The sequence below is a fragment of the Manis pentadactyla genome, chromosome 7 (genome assembly GCF_030020395.1).
Source record: "Manis pentadactyla isolate mManPen7 chromosome 7, mManPen7.hap1, whole genome shotgun sequence".
NCBI lineage: Eukaryota > Metazoa > Chordata > Mammalia > Pholidota > Manidae > Manis > Manis pentadactyla.
Window position 1 is genome coordinate 104,402,487 of NC_080025.1, and position 21,990 is coordinate 104,424,476.

The 21,990-nt window shown below is 41.3% G+C and overlaps 1 protein-coding gene across 2 annotated transcripts in view; it reads left to right on the forward strand.

The window, feature by feature from the left end:
* The window catches only part of ITPRID1 (ITPR interacting domain containing 1), a 118,114-nt gene that overhangs the window by 34,728 nt on the left and 61,396 nt on the right, over nt 1-21,990 (forward strand). For both annotated transcript variants that reach the window (XM_036897509.2, XM_057504642.1), the window contains exons 5-8: nt 12,969-13,020; nt 14,981-15,067; nt 17,089-17,291; nt 20,411-20,982. In XM_036897509.2, the coding sequence (XP_036753404.2) occupies nt 12,969-13,020; nt 14,981-15,067; nt 17,089-17,291; nt 20,411-20,982 (914 nt within the window). The remainder of the gene's footprint in view (nt 1-12,968; nt 13,021-14,980; nt 15,068-17,088; nt 17,292-20,410; nt 20,983-21,990) is intronic.

The following is a 21,990-nucleotide window of genomic DNA, read 5'->3' on the forward strand; positions in this document are numbered from 1 at the left end:
CGGAAGACACTGGCAAGGATGTTACTAGGGAAATGAAATTCTTTCATTTTTCCTCAGACTGTATTGTACTGTTATTTCTAAATACAGTTTCTTTCTATTCTCCCTCTTGAAATTATACCCTCTTTCTAATGACACATTTGTTCTCAAAAAGAACAAATGATGAAATTCTATAGCAAACAGCAGAAGTATACATTTCTGAGGCAGAAAATATATCACACTTGTTACACTGAAGTTTGATAAGAATTTTTATAAAAAGAAAAAGAAGTTTGATTACAGGTTTCACAGTTTCCAGCTTCAGTCAGTTAAATACCATATTTCAGAGACTCTAAGACCCCTAGATTATAAAATGCGCTCACATTTTAAGTACCACTCAGACGGAAAGCAAAATGAGGAGCTCTGGTAATTATGAATGAAAGGCAGCACTAACTGCAGGACACATCCTGATTTCATAGCGGTTCAGATGCCAGAAAAGTATGTTTTTAAACTGATGATATGCCATAAATAATGTACATAAAATGACATAAATTAGGACTTAGTGATTAGAAGGAAAATTATTAGTCTAGTTGTCAACTTACATGGCTGATTTTAATCATCTCACTTCTTCCACTGGCATTTTAAATTAAGATTGACCACTGGCTACAAACTGGTTTAAATTTGGTATTTTTTACTTAAAAAGAAACAAAAGTAGAGGTATCACTGAAATTTCTTCCTTCACTAAGCTTCATTACTTCTTTATATTTTTGAATACAGCAGTTCCATGATGGCAAAACTCTCTGAAGATGTTTGTCGATAAATTGAATTTAAGTCCCTCTGTTCATAATATTTCAGAAAAGGCAAGAACTTCAGAAAGAGAGCGTGAGACGTCATCCCCTCCACCTGCCATTTCATGTTGCCCAGGTTGTGGCGGGAGGCCCTGCACCAGTTCTGAGGTTGTCAGTAACTGTATCAAGTGCTTCGCTTCCCAGAAAGTAAAGAAAAATTACAGCCCTTTCTCCTCTGAATCAAGCCAATGAACCATAGGGCCACAGACAAGAGGTGAAGACCTGGAGGTGAAGATATCAAAATGGCCTTGAGATCAGAAATGCAGTTTCAATCTGCCAGGTCCTTGGTCTGCAGTGAGGTTTTTCATAATAATAGAATAGCTTCTCAGCAGTTCAACTGAGTCTTCACTTTGACAAGGTTCTTTATCATCTATCATATTTTAAACTCTATTTAGATTTACTGTTTCAAAGTAACCTGTGGGGTACCAAGGCTGGTGTTCATTTGGGGTTTGCAGGTGGAGACTCTGGGGCCCAGAGTGGTCAAGGGCCACGATCTTTGGTCACAGTTGCTTGGAGGGAGCAGAGCATGATGAAACCCAACATTCTGACAGCCCCTCGGTGTACTGGTTTTAGCCACAATGAGACTGACACACAGTGAGTGTAGGGAAGCCAAGAGCCACACTGGAAGGGGTGGGCGCTAGAATGGTGCCAGGAACTAGCAACCTGAGGGTGACAGGGAGAGAAACTGTGGTGAACTGGAAAGGAAGTAAAGAGGAAAAAGAAAAGTAGTCACTGCTGCCAGACTATCCTGTGAAACTCGTGCTGTCCTAGTGTGATACGGAGTGGTGCCTTGGTTCCTGGGACAGCTGTAGCAAATCACCACACACCTGGTGGCTTCCAACAGAAATGTATTCACTCGTGGTTCTGGCAGCTACAGGTCTGAAACCGAGTGTGAGAACGATCACTCTCTTCCTGAAGGTCCTGGGAAGAATCCTCCCTTGCCGATTCCCAGCTTCTCGTGGCTCCAGCAGCGCTTGGCGTTCCTGGGCTTGTAATTGTGCCAGTCCATCCTCTGCCTCCACCTTTACATGGCTGTCTTTTCCCTGTGGGTCTTCCCTTCCTCTAAGGACACTAGGCATTGGATTTAGGACCAGCCCTAATCCAGTATGATCTCATCTTTCCTAATTATATATACAAAGACCTTATTTCCAAATAAAGGATGCATTCTAAAATGAAATTTCAGATGCAGGAGTTAAATGTGGAGGATATTCTTCAACCCACTACAGGGTTTCTGAGGCTGGTTTCCCTCATTGGTCACTTCTGAGGCTTTACATATTCAGGGAGCAACATGGTTTGTTCATCTCACAGGTGTCCCAGTGCCTCCCATAGAAAGCGTTCTAGTGGGCCTCCAGGTCCTGGACTGGGCCCCTAATAAAATGGGGATGTGGAATAAGGCTTCAGTTGTCCTGTTGCTGATTCCCTCCTGAGTCTAGAGATGTCCAAGGTGGTGTTTTTAATGTTGCTCTGTAGCTACCTAAAGTCTCATTTTTATTGAACTAAAATCTGCTTGTCCCGGTTCCCATCTTGTTCGCCACCATTATGCTAGGGGAAGTCCCTAACCTTTGGCACATCAGCCTCTTTATTAGCAGAACTGGGAGGGGAGAAAGAAAATGGATACATGTTGAAGGCACACAAGCTAAGTACTTTCGATATATTACCTCATTTACCAGAAGCATCTTCCAAGGTAAATATTACCTTTATTAACTTTTGCATGGAAGAAAATGAGGCTCAGAAAGGTTAAGTGACTTGCCCAAAGTAGCCCAGTAAGTAAGGGAGTTGAGATTTGAACATGTGTCTGTCTGACTTTTATAACCACCTTGCCCCTCTAAAGGGCTAGCGTGATTTACTGTACCTGTTATCCAAGGAAGCCCTTGGGAGGAAGGCCCTGCACCAACATTCCTACTAGAAAAGTCAAAGCATGAGCAATGTGATAGAGTTCACTAGCATTTGCTTCTCTCTCCAGGTCTTCTGACTCTTGTGTCCAGGGCCACAACACTATTCTTTGGAATTTAAATTTTTTACAGTGGGTCAACATTAAGTTTTTTATGTCAATCAAATGTCTATGGAAATGCAAGATGACTACATCTAGACCTTAAAATAAAAAAAGATATATCAAATAATTCCTCTGGAAAGACATTAAAAGCCATTTTACCTTGATCCCAGAAATGTTACATTATAAGAAGCTAAACTCTTAGAAAATTGATGTGACTGAGATACCAAGGCTTAATAATTGGAAAATTTTCTGGTTATTATGTTTTGTTTTCTGTCCTCCCCTGAGGCTCACTAGGTTTCTGATCTCCATACACTTCAGTCTCAACAGTAATAATAATATCATATTTAGTAATTATCATGTGTCAAGTGCCTATTGCATAGTTTTAAATTATTGCCAAATACTTACTATACAAAAACAGCAAGGTGAACACTCAGAGAAGTTAAGAAATCTGCTAAAACCACATAGCCAATAAAATATGGAGACATGATTTGAATTCAGGTCCATCTGATGGTCTGGAAAGTTCATGCTCTTCCTACCAGAAACTAGTATACCTCTAACGACTGCACACTGGTGTAAGTCCACTGCCATTAATTTTATCTCTTGCTTTTCCTTATGTCTGTGAGCCAAGCTTGGATGGCAAAAAGGGACATTTCCTAATTTTAAAGTTTTTTCTATTGAGACATACTCCAAAACTTATTCCATTTACATCTGAGGTGAAAATTTGGTTTGAAAAAAAATTATTCATTAAAAACAATTATAAGAAACAGGTACAAAGCTGTTCTGAAATTAACCTAAAAATAACTCCTGTAACTCAAATTTGTCTCAGGTCTCACCAGTCTGAGTACAAAATAGGTTACAATAAAATCAGCACCCCAATTTTGATGGATTGTTTGCCTCCATCTTGGTGAATATGGAGTCTATTGCAAAGTATTCCCCATGAGAATCATCAGGAGGTACCTCATTTGTTTTCACAAATGAGTCACTTTCTACTGTCACTGCTGCTGCTCCAGTAGAATCCCCAGGTGTCACCATATAGATAATTCGTGTTTCATCACTTCCTGAGCATCAGCTCTTCTTCTACCCCTCTGGGCACCACCACCACTGCCTTTGGGTTCTTCTGGTGCTCCATGTCTTGCAGAATTTCTAGAACCCCTCATTTCCATGGTATGACCTGACCCTCTATCATGTGGGGATCTGGGCAGCCTTACTAGTGTTCTTCGTAACACAAAACTCAGGATGGAAATAACCTTTCAGCTTCCTCCTCCAGCTCATGTCCCTCCTTAAACCTTAGACTCAGGCTGGAGACTGGAGACTGGGGCACAAGCTGGCTACCAACGCCATTTCCTTGCTGCAGGCGTACAACACTTCTGACAGGCCCTCCTTTTTTACACCATTTTTGTATCATTCTTCAGTTATTTAACAACTATATATTGAATGACTCCTACAAACTAGGTATTCCTTTAGAACTCATGATACTGAAGAAAATAGATACAGAAAAGATGGAGACAATAAACAAACATGCAATATGCCAGAAGGAGAGATGGTGAGGGAAGGCATCTCAGGTAAGCACACGTTTGAGCAGCTACCTGGAAGAACTGAAGGAGTGAGATTTGCTTATCTGCAGGGTGAGCTGTTCTAGGCAAATGCATGTGCAAAGGCCCTAGGGTGGAAACATGTCCACTGTATTCCAAGAATAGCAAGGAGGTCTGAATGGTTGCAGCTAAGTGTGCAAGGGAGGGCTACAGGTTAAAAAGTTATCTAGAAACCAAATAATGTAGGACTACATATATACCGTCCTAAAGGAGACACATATGTCCCCTTGAGTACTTTTACTTACTCTGATTGAGAGGTGAATCCTTTAAAGCATTTTATACAGTAGAGTGGCATAATCTTGTTTATTTTTAACAGGACAGCTCCAGCTGGTACTTAGAAATCAATTATGGTGGGGAGAAGATGTTTGGGGAGGGCAGAAGCAAGGTGCCCAGTTAGCAGGCTAATTAAATAACTCAAAGGAAAGGGGACGGGGGCTTAGATCAGGGTAATAGCAGTTGCTGCAGAGCTGTACTGAATTCTGGATATGTTTGGAATGTAGACAGGACAAGATATGTCCGTGGATTGGATGTAGGGTATGAAAGAAAGAAGTCAGGGGTGACTGAAATGGATTTTGCCCAAGTGTCTGGGAGGATGGTGACCATTTTTTGAGATGGGAAGGATAGCAGAAGGATCAGGCTTGAGGTAAGGGATGGGAAATGTAACTTTAGGTCACATTAACTTTTATGATTCACATGTTTAAGAGAAACCCAAGGAGATACCATTGAGTAGGTATACATTAATACAGATTGGAAATACCAATCTAGAATTCAGAAGGAAGTCCAGGTATAGGTGTATGTGTTTGGGACGCCAGCATACAGGTTGTGTTTAAAGCCAGAGGCCAGAAGTAAGTGCATATGGATGAAGAATAAGCCAGGAAGATTTAGAAGAACCAGCAAAGGAGGAGAAAGGGTAGGTCTCGGAGTAAAAAGGGAACAGAGAGAGACGTGCTGGAAGGCAAGTTAGTGTATGAGAAGAGAGTGATCAATCCTATCAACTGTTGTTATGGATTACATATGATGAGGAACGAGAATCAGCCATCAGCCTTGGTCATGGAGGTCACTGGTGACCCTGAGAAGAGCTACGTCGGAGGGATGGTGGGAAGAAGGCCTGACTGTACTGCTTTCAAGGGGCACGAGAGGAGAGGAAGAAAACCCTTTTGGTGGTGGCGGTGACAGGGGGGTGTTGTGAGGTAAGAGGGAGCTGTTCATTGAAATGACAGCTGGAAAAAGGTAGAAATAAAAAAGGCCATTCTGCTCCTGAGATGAGAGCTCTTGCAGCACCGTGTGTCGGCTGAAGGGAACGATCTGGTGGCCAAGATACGCGGAGGTGGGCGTGGTGCCCTGGCTTCCCTCTGCCACGAGCAGAGCTGAGGCCTCCCCTCTGGCGCCCCTCCTCTTGGGGCTTTGAGGCCTCCTCCACCACAACATTGCTTACCTAAGCTTACTTACTGATTGAAATTACCTGGGCATCTCCTTTCATGACAAACACCTTCCCTTGCCCCTTCTTTCCATATTAACCTCAAAAACTGCAAAAGATTGGACAGCTGCCCCCGCAGCTTACATCCCAAGGCTCACTAACCTACTTCACATGGACAGCCTCTCACCATCTCCGTGTCTTCTGACAAATATTAGCACTTAGCTGAGTGGTGTGGCAGTCTCCTTTTTAAGAATCACCAGGCTGTTGTGGGCTCAGGGCACGTGACTGTGGGAAGAGCCTTCTGAACATATCCTTCACTGGCTCCCTTTTCCCTTTTGCAGAGCCACCACCACTGGAGTGCACTCACTCCTCTGAGTGGTCACCAACTGTACAAGCAAACAAGCTTGATTCTCAGTTTGGGCTCAGGGAGGATCCATGGACCTTCCTATAGCCACAGACCCAAGAGGACATTCAGAGCCTCTTTGGGGTCAATCATGGAACCAAAAGGACCACAGTAAGGGATGTTAAGGTCCCTCTTATCAGGCTGCTGACTCATTCTTAATCTCAGATTCCACCTTAAACCTGTGTTTGAAAGGAGCTGGAGAGGACCAGGTGCATGGCAAACCCATTCCCACCACTGGAAAACAAACCAGAGCCCAGCTTGTCTGACTGGGAGAGTGCACTACTGTTATGCTGCAAGGACAGTCACATACACTGCATGGGTGTGTCACTGTGTAGGTTTATATAATGTGCATTTGTTTAACAATACAGCCAGCATACCTGCCAGTGAAAAAACTGGCACCAACTCCCACGGCAAAAAGACAGTTTCTGTCAAAGATCTATATGGTGCCATTGATTGCTTGATGGGCTGTTAACTCATTTGTCCTTTTTAATATTTAGATATTTCTTCTCAGATCCCCAGAGGTCCCTGAAGAGTAAACTTATCCTTTTCCAAAAGAAATCTATTACATAAGAAGAACTTAAAGATCAAAATCTAAATTTTGTAAGTTATAAAGAAAAGGTCAACATAAATCCAATTAAACATACTAGAGTTCCCTTAACACTTAGCAAATGCAAACATCCAGAGCCAAGAACCATGCTAGTGGGGGTACAAAGATGTAGAATATATGACTTCTGCTCTCAAGTGTGTCACCAACGTGCCAGGACCACTACAATCTGAATATAACCTAGACCAATTTTTTACAAGACCTTCTTGTCTCCCCCCAGTACAGTCCTAATTCTTTATCTCTCTTTAGTCAATTCCACCTGTCTTAAAGGCTTTCCTATGGTATTCACCTCTTGCCCTTCTTTTGATGCCTGACCCAGGTTCCATACAAGGCCCTGCCTGACATCTCCACTAAGAGACTCAGTCTCTCTTATGAACACCAGTCACTATCATTATGGGTTCTACTCATACGGTGCATGGTCCGTGCTGCCTCAAATTGTTAGGAATGTGATGGGTCTCACTAACAAAACTGAAAGTCCCACTTGGTATAGGAATCATCTCTAACACATCTGATTTCCGCAAAGCTAGTCAATAATGTGGTCCATAATGCAGATGATGTGGTCGGATTGGAAAATCTTCAGAGGAGAGACTTCAGCTAGTCAGTGAAAAAGTAATATGGTCTTGAAAAAAACAAAGTGTCAGAGCAAGATACTGTCATTCGCAGGGAGAACAGTAGCTTGAACAAAGGCACAGAATGAAAAGAAAACTAAATGTGTCCAGGGAAGCATATGGAAGGTGGGCAGACTAGAGAAATGGTTTCATGCTAGGGAACAAAGGTGGAAATTTTTATGGCAAATAGGGTGTGGTCAGGTTGTGAATGTCTTAAAATCACACTTGAAGTTCTAGTCAAAAGATAGGTAGCCCTTACTGGGGTCTGTGCTGAGTCGGATTTTGAAGCATTATCTTTGTTTACCTGAACAGAAGGTCATGAATAAGTTGTGACAGCCACTCTGGGGGCAGCGCTGGGGATTTGGAACAGGCATGTTACACATTGGCCATGTCTACTGTACTGAGTTACGAATGATTTCCAAGAAGAGACAAGACAGATTCCAATGTGTATCCTGGCAATGGGAAGAAGGCACACTTCTTGGGAAGAAGGTACTGTGAACTCACGTTCGAGGTGACAAGGACTCGGGCTTGGTGTCCACAGTGAAATGGAGAGTTGTCAACGGCATCTGGAAAATAAACAGATACGTGGGTAAAGAAGAGATAATCATTATAACTGGCTTTATGGTTTTGAACATGAATGTCAAGGGAGAATAATGAGTCTCTTCTTTTGTAAGAATATAGGTTAATATTTTGCCAGTGAGACAGACAAACCCTGCTGACTGCCTCTACTGAGGGTCCTGGTAATGAAGGAGTTAAATATACAGAAAGCCACAGAATGCTATTATTTTAGAGCCCTGTGAAAATATAATTTGATTAGTCTATTGGACGATATTCCAAAGAACCAAATGTCTTCCATGAATCAGTCAGAAATGCTTAGGAAAACCAAAATAAAAAATGCTTTCTAAGCCAATAAAGGTGCTAATTAGCGCCTTCTGCATATCTCACTACATCTTCTCCAGTAATACATTTTGCAGGGTTAAGTGCGGTGTCTGCTGCTTCAGATGGCAGAAGTCCACCTAACAGTAGGGAGGGTGGCTGGAGACACAAGGATCTAACGGGGAGTCAGGACTGGCATTTTAACCCTTGCAGTGGGATGTATTGAGTAGAGCAGGGAACAACATGTTTTTTTCTTGCTTTAGTTTTTCTCTAAATGAACTCTTCAAACTTAAGGATAATAGCATCTTAATTTTTTTCTTTCTTCATCCCCCCAGTGCTTTAAGAGAGTAAGATCTTATTTTAAATACCAAATAGGGGCATCTTGGAAGAGGAAAAAAAATGGAGAAAATATCAAAGCCAAGCAACTAGAGAAGTGAGTGAGGAATCCAGGGGGCCCTGAGAAGCAGGGCTTTACGTGGCCATACAGACCCATCTGGAAGGGTTTCACCTTCTACCTGGGGCAGAGGCCTGGGGCCTGCAGAAGCTTGAGGAAATCCAGGGTAACAGGAGCAGTTTGTTCTGCCGTGGCATTCCCTAGTGTCAAATTCTTGCTATGAAGAGAGTCAGCAGATTCAGATGTTTCCAGGAGCTGGGCAGACAACCGCTGATGGACCAAACAGGCAGAGCAGAGACTACAAGCCTCCAACTGACTGCAGCCCTGAGGACTGGGCCAGTGCTGCTGGATCTTCAGAGGTTTAAGGGAATTCTAGGAATCCCATTGCTCGTGACAACTGGGCCACCAGCTTTGTGCCTTTCTGTTCAGGCTCATTATTGAAAAGAGGCCAAGGGAAGCCAGGAGCTGATCCCAACAAGCCAGTCCTCAGGCTCCAGGAAATTTACCTTACAAATTAGCAAAGTGGAAATAAACAAAAGCCCAACTAAAACCAAATGACCCTCAGAGTTTCACACTGTCCTGAGCAAGACTATCAACTGCCTGGGTCCAAATGCTGGAAAGCACACAGTAACACTGAAAACGCCCCTCAGTTTCCCAGACCCAGGGAGTCCGGGAATGCAAAAGGGAAAGCTAACAGTGAAATGAATTAATATTTAATAATTGTATTACAATTTTTAAAAACAAGCTTATCTTGTTGTAAATTTTAAAAATTACAGTGATTTTCCCTGGCTTGGTTTTCTCCACCATCTAAGCTTGGCAGCAGAGAAGGTATGTGTCTGGACGCATTGGATAAAGACAGACATTTGTGTCATTTTAAACAAGATCAAGAAGTAACAATGTAAGGAGGTTAACAAAGGATATAAAAGGGATTCAGGTGATGAGGGGGTCAACACCCTGCCGTTCCCTTAATTGTCGGTGATGGTGGAAGGCAAGAAGGCCCTTTCTCCAGTTGGTGGCTAAAACTGTGTAGGGCTTTTGTGTAAGTCATCAGACCAGAAAACTCCCGATGAACTAGCCGGGTCAACTCTGCACATGCCATAGAAAATGTGCTGCCTTTGGGAGGTTCTTTTCCTCCTCAGGGCTGCCTTTGGTTTCCTTGCAACCAGGTTGCTCCTGAACATAGACAACAGGGCTGCAGGGTGCGGTCCACAGAGCAGGGCTATTGGATCTATACAGGGCCTAGAATCCCATGAAGATGCTCTGGGAGAAGGCATTTGAATTTTCTGGATGACTAGATTTTTTCTGCAGGGCTAGGGTTTTTGAAAACTCTGCAAGGCTGAGCTAACTCTTCTCATCAGTATCTGGAAATGGATCATTTCCTCTCTGACAGTTTGAGCAATTCACTGTGGCCACAATGCCAGACCTCTGCCCTGGACATACACATTCATTCACACATTCTAGGAAATCCAGAGCAAAAGCAGACAACCAGCAAAGATGGAGGCAGTGTCAAGGCAAGAATGGCACTATTGGCAGAATACAAAGCCACATGTCCTAAGATGGAGGACTGTTTTAGGAAAGAAGGGTGCTCAGGAACTCTAGAATTCTCTGGATGAGCAAACCACGCACAAATGCAGCCTGCCTTTGTGAGTACCATGCAAAGCAGTAAATGGAAATGGTGGTGATGGGAAGAAGAATAGGAGAAATAGAAAAAAATTGCTTAAAATTATAAGTATTTTACCTTCCATTTGGGGTAACTTATTTTTTAATTCATCATGGCATCAAGTCATGACAACGTGACTGCCAAGAAATTATACTGTGCTTGAAACAGTAACATGATGTGTAAAGTGGTAAGCAAATGGACTTCCTCTCATGTGACAATTTCAATCAATTGGCAGTGGCTTTAAGGTTTGAAAAGCTCTAAGACTAGATTGGGCTCAGTGAGCAGAAGTGCTGCCATAGATTAGCAATGCCTGTTAGGTGAGAGACTTGGTATTGAATTGTTGATGTTCTTCAAACTCTGGACCTTGAAAGTGTCTCATAAATAGGGGAACACTGACTACAACAGGTTCCTTTTTATCTACTTAAATTATTAGAATTTTGCAAAGAATTCCTCTGCTAAAACCCAAAGTTTTAAAACTACTGATGTAACGGGCAAAAAAAGACCGGAGTTTGGTTCTAAGTTTGTGTTTCACTTGGTGTATAAGTTTGAGTCGAATATTTTCACTTACATGAATATTTGTCATTAGATGTCACATAGGACATTTTAAAGTATCACATTTGTATCATAAGAATAATCATTCACCTTGATATTCGATCCTTGGCAGTGTCTCCCTGGAATGTCTTATGAAGCAGTTACATATTTTCTTCAAGTCAGTGATTTCTAAAGTTTAGGTATATATCTCAAACTTTGAAGTGTTTTTCTTCCAAATCCACTCCTGAAGTTTATTCTGAACAAAGGGTGGCAACTAAGCTACAATGAATCAGTTGTTAGTGGCTTTCCTGACAATGTTGAGAGCCTATCTAGGCTCTGTGAGAAAGCAATGCAATTGATTAACAATGCCTGCTATGGGCATAGGGTGGAGAGTAGGAGCAAAGAGGTCCCAGAGTTCCATCTGTTTTGTAAGGCAGACATTTATTGTATCTGTTCTCTCACTACCTTTTAAAATTGAAGTTGTATATTCTGGGCTTTGTTAAGAATCCACTGTTTGCTCATACTTCAGTAAGAAGTCAAGAGTCTTTCTCTTTCTAGACCACTGTCCTTTTCCATTCACTGAATGTTTGAGAAAACACCTGAAAACTCTGGGTATTCTTATCTCCACCCCCAAAATTAGCATTCAGAGATAAGTCCACAGATACCTTCAGGTCTCTTCATAGACCCCTGCCCAGATAAGAACTCAGGCTCCAGACTGAAGAGTCCTTTACTTTCAGCCTTTTTTTATGCCTCAATCATTCAGGTTTGTTTTTCCAAAATTTCTCCCAACCTGCACTATATTTCTTATGGTGAAAATCTTCACTTTCTCATAGAACTGCTGGGTGGCAACACTTCCAGTTTTATACATGTCACACATTTGCTCCCAGGAGAGCCACAAGTGAGAGGAAATGAGAAGACTGGTGGACCTTCCAAGAAACTGGCCCACTTTCCAGACATCTTCTGCAGGTGTCTGCTGCAATGCTGTGTAGTGATGCAGGTTCTGAATAGTGCGATGGCCCTTAAGGCCTCTGTGACATTCAATATTTAGCTCTTCTGTTCTGCCCTCAGCTCACTAGCTGGGCAACTGCATATTAAATATCATCTTTTTCACATTTACTTTGCTCAAAAAACTTCCATGGTTTTCCATGTCCTAACACGTACATACAAACTCCTCTTTCTGGCTTGTTTAGCTGTAAAACAGTCTGTTTGGAGTGTGGTGTCTTGCAAAGAAACAAGGGCAACACATAAAAATGAGCTGTGGCATCCTGCTGGCCATGGGAAGTTTATTTAATTGCTGTGAGCCTCAGTTTGCCTATTAAATGGGGTTAATAATATGTAGTTTGTGGATTTGTTGTGAGAATTAAAAGAGATTGCGCATGTGACATGCTTTGCACATTGCTTCACACAAAGTTAACACTAAGTAAACAGTAACTATTATTGCTATAATTGATAATAAGTTTCATGATAAATTCCTGGGTCTGCTGCTTTTAACCATGGAAGTGAGTCTGTTTCCTTATATGAAAAATAACACTAGATCCTAAATTATAAGTCTGTGGTAAGGATTGGGTGATAATGAATGAATGGAAGCTGCTTAACAAATGCTGGGCCCTTCAAAATGTTTTTGCCTTTCCCTACCCTTGCTTCTCAACCTTATGCACCATGAGAGGGTATTTCAAACGCCCTGTGATCCAATCACTCTAGCCCTATCCCTGTGTTTTACACTTGCTATAGACACGCTTCTCTCACAGCAATACCTCTTTTCCAGCCATCGAATTCTCCCCATTCTTTAAAATCCAAGACTGCTTCCCCCATGAAACCACTGCTGACTCCTTCATTTGCCATTGCCTTCCGTCTTCACTGAGCAAGAACAGTGCTTCAAGAGCTTCCCACACTATTTAGCCATGAATTACATTGTCTTGTTGACTACAGAGATGCCTTGTATCCCATGCCTATACAATCTCAGATATGGAAATCAATCCCACGTTGGTTCATTTGCGTATGAGAAAATCTTCCATGAGATAAAAGGAAATTAAGTTCATCTCCCCCCACCCCACCTGTTTCTGTTGCAGTATCTTGGCATGAACAAAGAATGGTTCAAATGACTGTGAAAGACTACATGAGGTAGGTGGCAGAATCAGTGTCACTTCTCTCCAGCGTTTTACAGCCCCATCTTTCACAAGTGAAATGGAAGCAAAGAAGTTTCTTAATAATGCCATGGGCTTGGGACCTTGCCACTGGGTTAGCCACAGAGCCTAGAACATTTTCACTAGGCTCGAGAGAAAGAGAGGTTCTTTAAATGTCCTGAAGGAGTGAGCAAATTACATCAACGAATGCGGACTAAGGGGGAAATTTCATTAAAACATATGCATGAATGGCATTCTACTATAATTCCACTGCTCAGAAGGGCCTGCCCCTAAAGTAGTTACGTTCATATTTCCCTATTGCCCATGTTATTAATCATCATGCTACTTTCTGGGCAATAATACATGCAATTTCCAATGTTGGTAGACAGCAATGAGTCTCTAAATATAAAACCAGACCAGGTCTCAACGTGGGTGGTCCCACACAGCAGCTGCGTCACCTGGGACCTTAATAGAACTGCACATTCCTGAGCTCCACTCCAGCCTCTCTGAACCAGAAAACCTGGGTGTAGTATTCAGAAGTCTGTATTTTTACAAGCTGGGAGGCACACTCTAGCTCAACAACCACTGTGAGCCCTTTGAAGCTCGGTGCTCTCCTTTCTATGCTCCAGCCACCTCTGCACGCTCAGGGCAATTGCAGTGACTTGTAAACCAAACATTCAGTACTGGATCCCTCTGATTCCTACCAATTCATACCTAAAACGCTACTTTGTCATAGCTTTTCCCTCTTGGAGGATGAGTTATTTTTGTAACTCACAGAATCACGTGGCCATAATGGACCACAGAAATCTCTTAAGCAGCTCTCATTTTATTGAAGAAGAAAATGAGAGCCAAGATCAGTGACTCACTCGTGCTCCATGGCTCAGTGAGAACCGTGGTTACACACAGATTCTCCTGGATCCAAAGCTGCAGCAGTTTCTGGGTGGATCTGCTGACCACTACAAAATAAGGCAAGACCCTCAAACCCACAGCGAAACAGAAATTAGCAGGCTTAATACAAACTGGGGTGAGGTAGAAGGTAAGAGGATATATTCAGTCTCTTGTCAAGGCCCTGGCAAATTCAACCGTCTGTCAAAACCAGAGTCTTGACTATTCAGAGACACGCGTTTTCTCAGCCGTCATGAAGAGAAGCAATTGAACAAAGGGGCGGGACCCAGCTAGTCTTACTAAGTACGGGCAGGTCTAAGTCCAAATCAGCTGCCCAAGTAGGATAACTTGGTCCCCTGGTAAATTAATATCTATGTTGTATTCTCTGATAAATTCCCATTTTGTGCCAACTGGCTGTTACATTTGATAAAGCTATAAGCGTCTTTGGTGTATCTGGGTTATATAAAACTGAACTCTCCTATAACAGGCAGGGTTCCAGTCCAGTTGGAAGTGCTTTCAAATGACTTGCAATGCAGGTCTGTTTGGATAGAGGGCAGCTCGTTTTTGCTGTGGTAAAGGCGTTTGTTACTGTTGCATATGGGTTGCCACAGGAGCCCTGGAGACCGCACTTAGAGATTGTTAACCGTGCAATAGGAACTCCTCCACCACTAAGAGAATTAATGTAGAATCACTCCAGTGGCTGCTCGCTGTACCTCTTTTATCACATAAATTTAGCTTCTTCCCAAAAGTTGGTGCCTAGCAAAGCTGTGTTCCTGAAAGGTTCCCCAATGATTTGCCATCTGTCAAAAGTGAGACATTCTGTCACCTTCATAATGAGCACTAGCGGGCACCTAACACTTGAATTCTCACACCTTCTGTAACACAACACACTTGAAAAGAGGAGCAGCTCCTTGCTTCATGCTCTCTCTTCTTCAAAGGTATGGCCATTATGGGATTATTAGAAATGAAGAGAAAATGCAAATGTTTGCTCTGGAAGGGGAAGATTCACAATGACCTCTCAAGAGACTATCTAAATCAACACATCTCATCATTGGTATTTTCCCTGGCTATAGATCGCTGCATCAGTTTTCAGAAACTCCCACCCTATCCAGAGGGACCAGTTTCAACTCTTGCCATTCTGCTGCAAGTATACCACAAAGGTATGTGATTTCCAGGCACTTGCCATCCAGAGAAATCATTCTGTGCAACAATGGATTTCATGAAATTATAAATAGGCACTTGAGAAATTCTTGTTGAATGGATGGATGAGAGAGAGAATGAATAAAGGATTTCAAAACTCCAACTTGCAAGAATAATATAAGAGTCAGTGAAATTGGTCTAAATATCTGTCAATGGGAAAATGGGCAAATAAACTCTTGGCTCATCACCTATGTTATGGAATTCCCTACAGTGACAGAAGGAATAAGTAGAGATAACTACGCTAATTTAGAATGATCTTCAAGTCGTATTTTTAAGGGAAAAAAGGCAAGATGCAGAAAGATACAAAGACTATGTTACTATTTATAAAGCAAGCAAGTGAAAACTATAAATGTATGTATATGTAACTACATATTAACTACACAGTCTTACACACATGTAAGACTATATATATGTAACTACATAGAAAAATGGAAGGATACACATAAATTTAGTAGAAAGAATCAGGCTTGGTGGAGGTAGTGGTCATAGGCAGAGAGCATTATGTATAATATCATAATTTTTAACAAGGTCAATGTATTTTATGTATATCTGGCATAATTACATATAAATTAAAAAGTTAATGATATTGAAAATAGGTTTAATGACAAAGAGATTGATAATTACACTCTTGGCTGTGCGATTGTGAGCCTTCGGAAGGCAGGACTATGACTTTGTTCCTCTTTGTGCCTTAGGTATCTAGCACAGAGCCCAGAACATGTCAGATATTCAATAAATATTTGCATAAGTGGGTAGGATAAAAATAAGGTCGATAAGATAGCACATCAAATCTCTCGTGCACAATTTAGATATCTTGCAAGAATGCTTTTTCTCCCTTGAGCTTTTTTTATATTAAGGTATCAAGTGATTGGCACCCCCAGTCCTCCAGTTCTTTCCAAAGATTAAGATACCCAAGCTGAGCCATTTAAGCCCCTCAGTGAGAGGTCTTGGCTCATGTTATTTTCCTTGATGGAATCTGGAGGCAAAGCACCAGCTCTTTATATCCCATTAGAAAGTGTGAATGTGATGTTGGGTGTGTCTGGTATGGGGCGGGGGGCTGCCCAATGAGATTATAGGTGGCTGTTGTTGAATGTGTGAATGGTTACATAAATTAATGGTAATTAATTCAATTTAAATGATTGAGTCATGGAAGTAAAATGATCCAAACTATTCCAAATAAGCTCCTTAGTGTTGCACATAAAGTAAAGGCGAACAGAAACTCCAATTTAAAAAAACTAAGCAAACCTAGGAAAACGTCATCAAAAGTTCTGATTCTCATAGTCTTTAGATCAACAGCACAGCCACTAAAGAGAAGTTCAGTAACTGGGAAGTGAGTTGGTATACATAACTTCCAGATAACTGAAGGCTATCGTTTTAAGTGCCAAAGCTAAATAAAACAATTTAATGAAAGCACTTCTTATTTCTCAGCCAAGTCCAAAAAAATACATAACAAGTTTTATCCCTAGCTAGGGACTTAAAAATCATCATTTGTAAACATCAATCCTTATAGTCTGCATTTAGTGATATCCTCAACAGATTTGCATAGCGGAGGATTCCCCAGACTGACACTCTAAAAATATCCTCCTTTGAGTCTATTGTTTACAGTTGGGTTTTTTTATTTGTTTGTTTCATACTGCCATCAACTACCATTCCTTTGTAATTATTGGTGCACTGCCTGACTTCTGTCCGGCAGTCTCCCTGGTCCATCTAATCTAACATTTGCCTGTTGCGAAATGGAAAGCTAGATGAGTAAATGTACTGATATTGCATGTAAAGTACAGGCAAGCTGTCCCCTAGTGGGGGTGATGGACTGTTGTTTAAATAAGTATATATGAGCTCTAGCAAATGCACCGTCTGTTTGTCTATTCAGATTCTTCTTTCACTCAATGTCTGGAAGATTGGGTGGGTGAGGTGACTAAAAACAAAAATGGTTTTTGGCTAAGTAAACTCTTACAGGATAAAGACATTTGTATTTTTACTGCAGCATTCCTGAATGGCTGGAATTTTGGGAAAAAGATCCAGTGGAGATTCTCTTGGATCTGGGGTTTGGTGCTGACGAGCCAGACATCTGCACACAAATCCCAGTCAGATTCCTGGGTTGTGACTCAGCAGCCAGAGGAATCAACATCCATGTTTTTCTTGAAGCTCAAAAACAGCGAATGGACATTGAGAACCCTAATTTGTACAGTAAGTGAGAACCAAGGGGGGTCTGACTCTCAGCAACACCAATGAGTGGCGAGATGAGGCAGGGTGGTAGGAGGGATGTCCAGGGGATATGTACAGTAGCAATCAACCCTCTATCTCAGTGACTTAAAGCAGGAGAATTACCTTGATCATTGTACATGTCCACCGCAGTTCAGTGTGTACATGGGGGAAAGGAGATCCATTCCTGTTATCCTCACTCATAGTCCTGGCCCCACTATCTGGAATGTCGCTGGTTGCAATGATAGAGAAAGGTGGTAACAGAGAACCATACTTGATTCTTAAGTCTTTCTGCTCAGAATTTACACATGTCAGGTCTGCTCACATCTCATTGTCCAAAACCAGTCAGATGGCCAAAGGGGTAAGAATGTGCAGTCCTACCATAGGCCCAGAAGCAAGAAAACTGGCAATACTGGTGAGTAGCACTCACATCTACCATAGCCACATACTCAAGAGGCAGAGAAACCAGGATCTGACAAAGCTTATCATGAGTCACTAGGTAAAATTTTAATTTCATCATCTATGAGCTTAGAATACTTATTCCACTGTGAGCCTTTAGTGGTAGTTATTAAACTCCCATATCTCTATGCCTAAATTTCTTAGTCATGCATGCTGCTATTTCTTGCCAAATTTTGGTCAGTGGAATGCTTTTCTGTAGGACATTATGGAGGATGTTCTTGGGGTATGTGTACCATGCCTAAATAATTTAGGGGAAAGATGCTGTTAGCTAAATAGGTTTATTTACTGCAGGATTTGTGTAATGTACTGAGGTATCAGTCACCTAGAGAGGATGCAGTGAAGCATTCTCCCATTATTTAAATACATAGCCCCTCTTGGAGGAGGAGCATTCAAGAATATCTCCTCCGTGGGATAGAGTTTGCATGATTCTGGATTGGGGAAAATGACAAAATTCTGTTTCTGAAATAAGATTTTTAAAGTAAATAAAGTCATTGAAAGGGAAGTCAAGTGAGATAAAGTGTTTCTCTCAAAGAAATATCTTAGATTGCTCATTTTAGTTTCTGTTTCCCATGTTTTCATGTGGGTCAAATGGCTCTCAAATATCTCAGCAATGAGACATGAGACTTTAAAAAAAGAGTATGTAGACCTGATAGTATCGCAATGAAATGTTTCTTTACCTTTTAGAAGAAATTTGTATGATTCTTTGTTGTCTCCTCCAAGCCACATGGAGATGCAAGTTCTTTGATCAATTCTTTATTTGGGGAGAATAATAACATATCAATATTCAAGGATTGCTTGAGCTGATCTATGAAGTAAACCTTTTACAGATGAAATTGGCACATGAATTACAGAGGAACCAAGCTGACACCTGATCCCGTGATTGCGGGCCCACTCTTATGTCCACCACTTAACACTAATAATGCATGGTAACATGCTAGTAGTGCCAATAGAGCATGGTAGTGATTTTCATTCACTACTTACCAGTGCACTTTTGATTCAAGAAAGCTGAGAAGGTCAAATGTGAACAAGCAATAATAAAATTAGTTGGTTGTTCTAAAGACAAAATTGGAAAACATGTCTCATTCAAAGTCAATACAAAAGGTTTAAACTTGAAGGGGTGAGAATCAATTAGCTCATTGTTCAGTCTGCCCAAAGGCAAAAACAAACAAACAAACAAACAAAAATACTCACTCATTCAACACTTCACCCTATTGTGTGCTCTGAATTGATGGAACCAACTAAATTGATCGTTTTTTTCTTGGTATAGGTATAAAAATCTGCTATAGGATAGCTGTTAAGATTATCATAAAAGTGGAATTATGATTCAGTCGAACGCTTGGGCTCACAAAAAAGATTTAATTTTGACTAAAGCTGAATTTAGGGGGAAATGTAACCAGAATGCTCTGAAAACATCCAGAGTTCGCCTATATCTTTAAAGAATGCCACAGCCCTCTGTGAGAAGCCTATTGCATTTTTTGGAGTGGAAGGATGAATAGTCAATATCTTCCCCTTTCAGGTGAAGGAGACGGGTAGGCACAAAGATATGCTTATGGAAGAGTCCATAGCATTGCTGTGATGGTGCGAAACATAGAACAGATCCTTAACCACTCATGTGCTGAGCTGTGCACCCCTGCATGTTATCACTGGGGTTGAGAATAAGGCTGTGTAATAAAAACAAAGTGTTCTGTTTCCCTTACCATGCTTTTATTATCTGGAGATACCAAAAGTATTTTTCACTATTCTTTCAAAGTGGCAGCATGTCCCCAAATTAGGCCTTACTGCATTAGATCTCTGCCGTATGCTAATTAAGTCAATACTTGTCCATTGCCTAAGTGAATGAGGCCAGACTATCCAGAAAGACAAGTCGAAGAGCTTGTTTGCTTGGAAAAGACAAATTGGTTTTTTATTAATGACTATCTTCTCTTGGAAATCTGACGACAATATATTCCTTTCCTAACTCTTACACATTTATAATTGTAACAACTGATCATTTATATAGCACTGTGTTTTTCACACAGATGTGAGATACTTAAGACAGATATTATTACCCTCATTCTCCAGATAAAGAAACTGACCACTTGCTATGTGCCTGGCACAGGGCTAAGCACCGTATATAAATTAATTCATTTAATTTACTTTGTAGTCATACTTCTAGTGATTGACTGACCTGGGATTTGGATCCAGGCCTTTGATTCCCTATACCATGGGCTTCCCACACTCTAAAGTGACAGTGTAAAGGGAGATGATGGAGGTGATGATGAGGATCTACCACCTAAATCTGTGGAAGAATACTCACCTTATGTTTCACTCTTTGGCATTGATTTTAATACACAAGTTTAAACTCAAGGTTCATCCTTGCCTATAATTTCATAAAACCTATAGGCACATATGAATTTGTATTATTATGCATATATAACTAAATATAAAAGGTATTTACTTTCTCCACGACACAGTGATAGTCTCATGCCGGGAACTTACCTCTATAATGACCAGCAAGCATGTACAAGAAAAAGTTGAATTTCAAGAGCTTAAAATCCTTCCCATCTTGAATGCATGTGTTAACCAACCTCTTCAGTTTTGATGACATTCATGCAGTTTCATTGAAAAGACCCATCTAAAAATTGTGTGTTCCTTGTATTGTTCAGGCCGTTTCCAACAGCTGGAAATGCTGGACCATGTGGCCAATGCCTTCTCACCTTTGCTGAATGATGTTAACATCCTGCAGAACAAAGCTGAAGAGAAAGATGGAGGAAAAAATGTGCAAAGAACCTTGGCAAGTGGAGCCAAAGGGCATCGGAGAAGAATGGGTGAACTTTTCAGAAGAGCTTCAAAGCAGAACATTAGGAGGGATTGTAGCCCAGAAGCATCAGAGTGGTTGAAGATGAGAGACAAGTTTTCCATCACTTCTGCAAAACCAGGGGAGTGTGGCACAGAGTTCCCAGCCACCACCGATAGTGGTGACCAAAGCCATTTGTCTCCTTTGGCAGAGCCCTGGTCTCTCCAAGCTTGTGATGACTTGATACATAGTCATCCTCCCCAGGCTCTTCTGAGCAAGCAGTGGCCTCACTCATTCATGCTGGCCAAGCAGCCTCCTTCCTGTGTGTCTGAGGCATCAGTCAAGGATAGAACTCGAAAGGAGAACTCAGTTCAAACTAACAAGCTCAAGAGTTTGTTTCGTCTTATGGGCAAAGCACCAGACTCTTTTGAAATGGAAGAGGTCAGTGTTGTACATGTGTGCTCAACTTCTTGGGGAAATAACCCTTAACGAGGCATCTTTTGTCTTCCAGGCCTCCTTTAACCCCTTCATATTTCAATCCCTCAGCATTACATCTTATGGCTTAAAATTCCTTTTTAGTCCAGGACATTTAAGGTCATTCTAGTTGTTTGAATCAGGGCTAAGCTAGTGTGAAACCAGCCTTTGCCTTCTCTTCCTTTTCTTTCTGTTGCTTACAATTGAATCCACAGGTTATTTCTGAGTTTGCCTTTGCTCAGTGTTATGCATCTCAGTATGCTTTTAGCTACTCTTTAACTTTCTGTTTCACCTTCTTTAAGGGTCAGTTCAACTACTTCCCACTCAGTGAAACTCAGGGAGAGCTTGTTATGATGTAGACCTCACGTGTGTACTGATGGCATCTCCCCCACTAGACTGCCAGCTCTTTGAGGACCAGGTTTTGTCCTCAAGGGGATGTGTCTTGGAAGTATTTACCCCATGGTGCCTAATGCAGCACCTTGGACAAAGAAGTAGGGAATCAGGTTTGGTTTTAGTTTTATGGGACTAGTACTTTATTTGTTTGTTTGCTTTGGGGTTTATTGATACTCACATACCTTGACTTCCGTTTCACACATATTCTCTGCTCTTCATCCTCACCTTCACTCACACTAATTTTCACCCTCATTTAGATGACATCTCTCACCTGCACTTCTCAGCCATTTTTTAAAAATCCGTACATATTTTCACTCATTTCTCTATTCCTTAATGTAATTACAAAGGAAGTACTGAAGAGCAAGGCTGTTTCCCCACTTTTCATGTAAATTATCCATAAGTGGGCAGAATATTTATATGCAAATCTCAAGGTCAGCCCATCTCACCTTTGAGTCCTCTACCTAAGAGCACTCTGATAGCATGTCTTATATTAAAAATTATTTTAAGAACCTTAAAATATTAATCTGATTTTAAAACAGTAACCTAAATAGGAATAAAAATTACAAATGAAGAAAAAAGCAG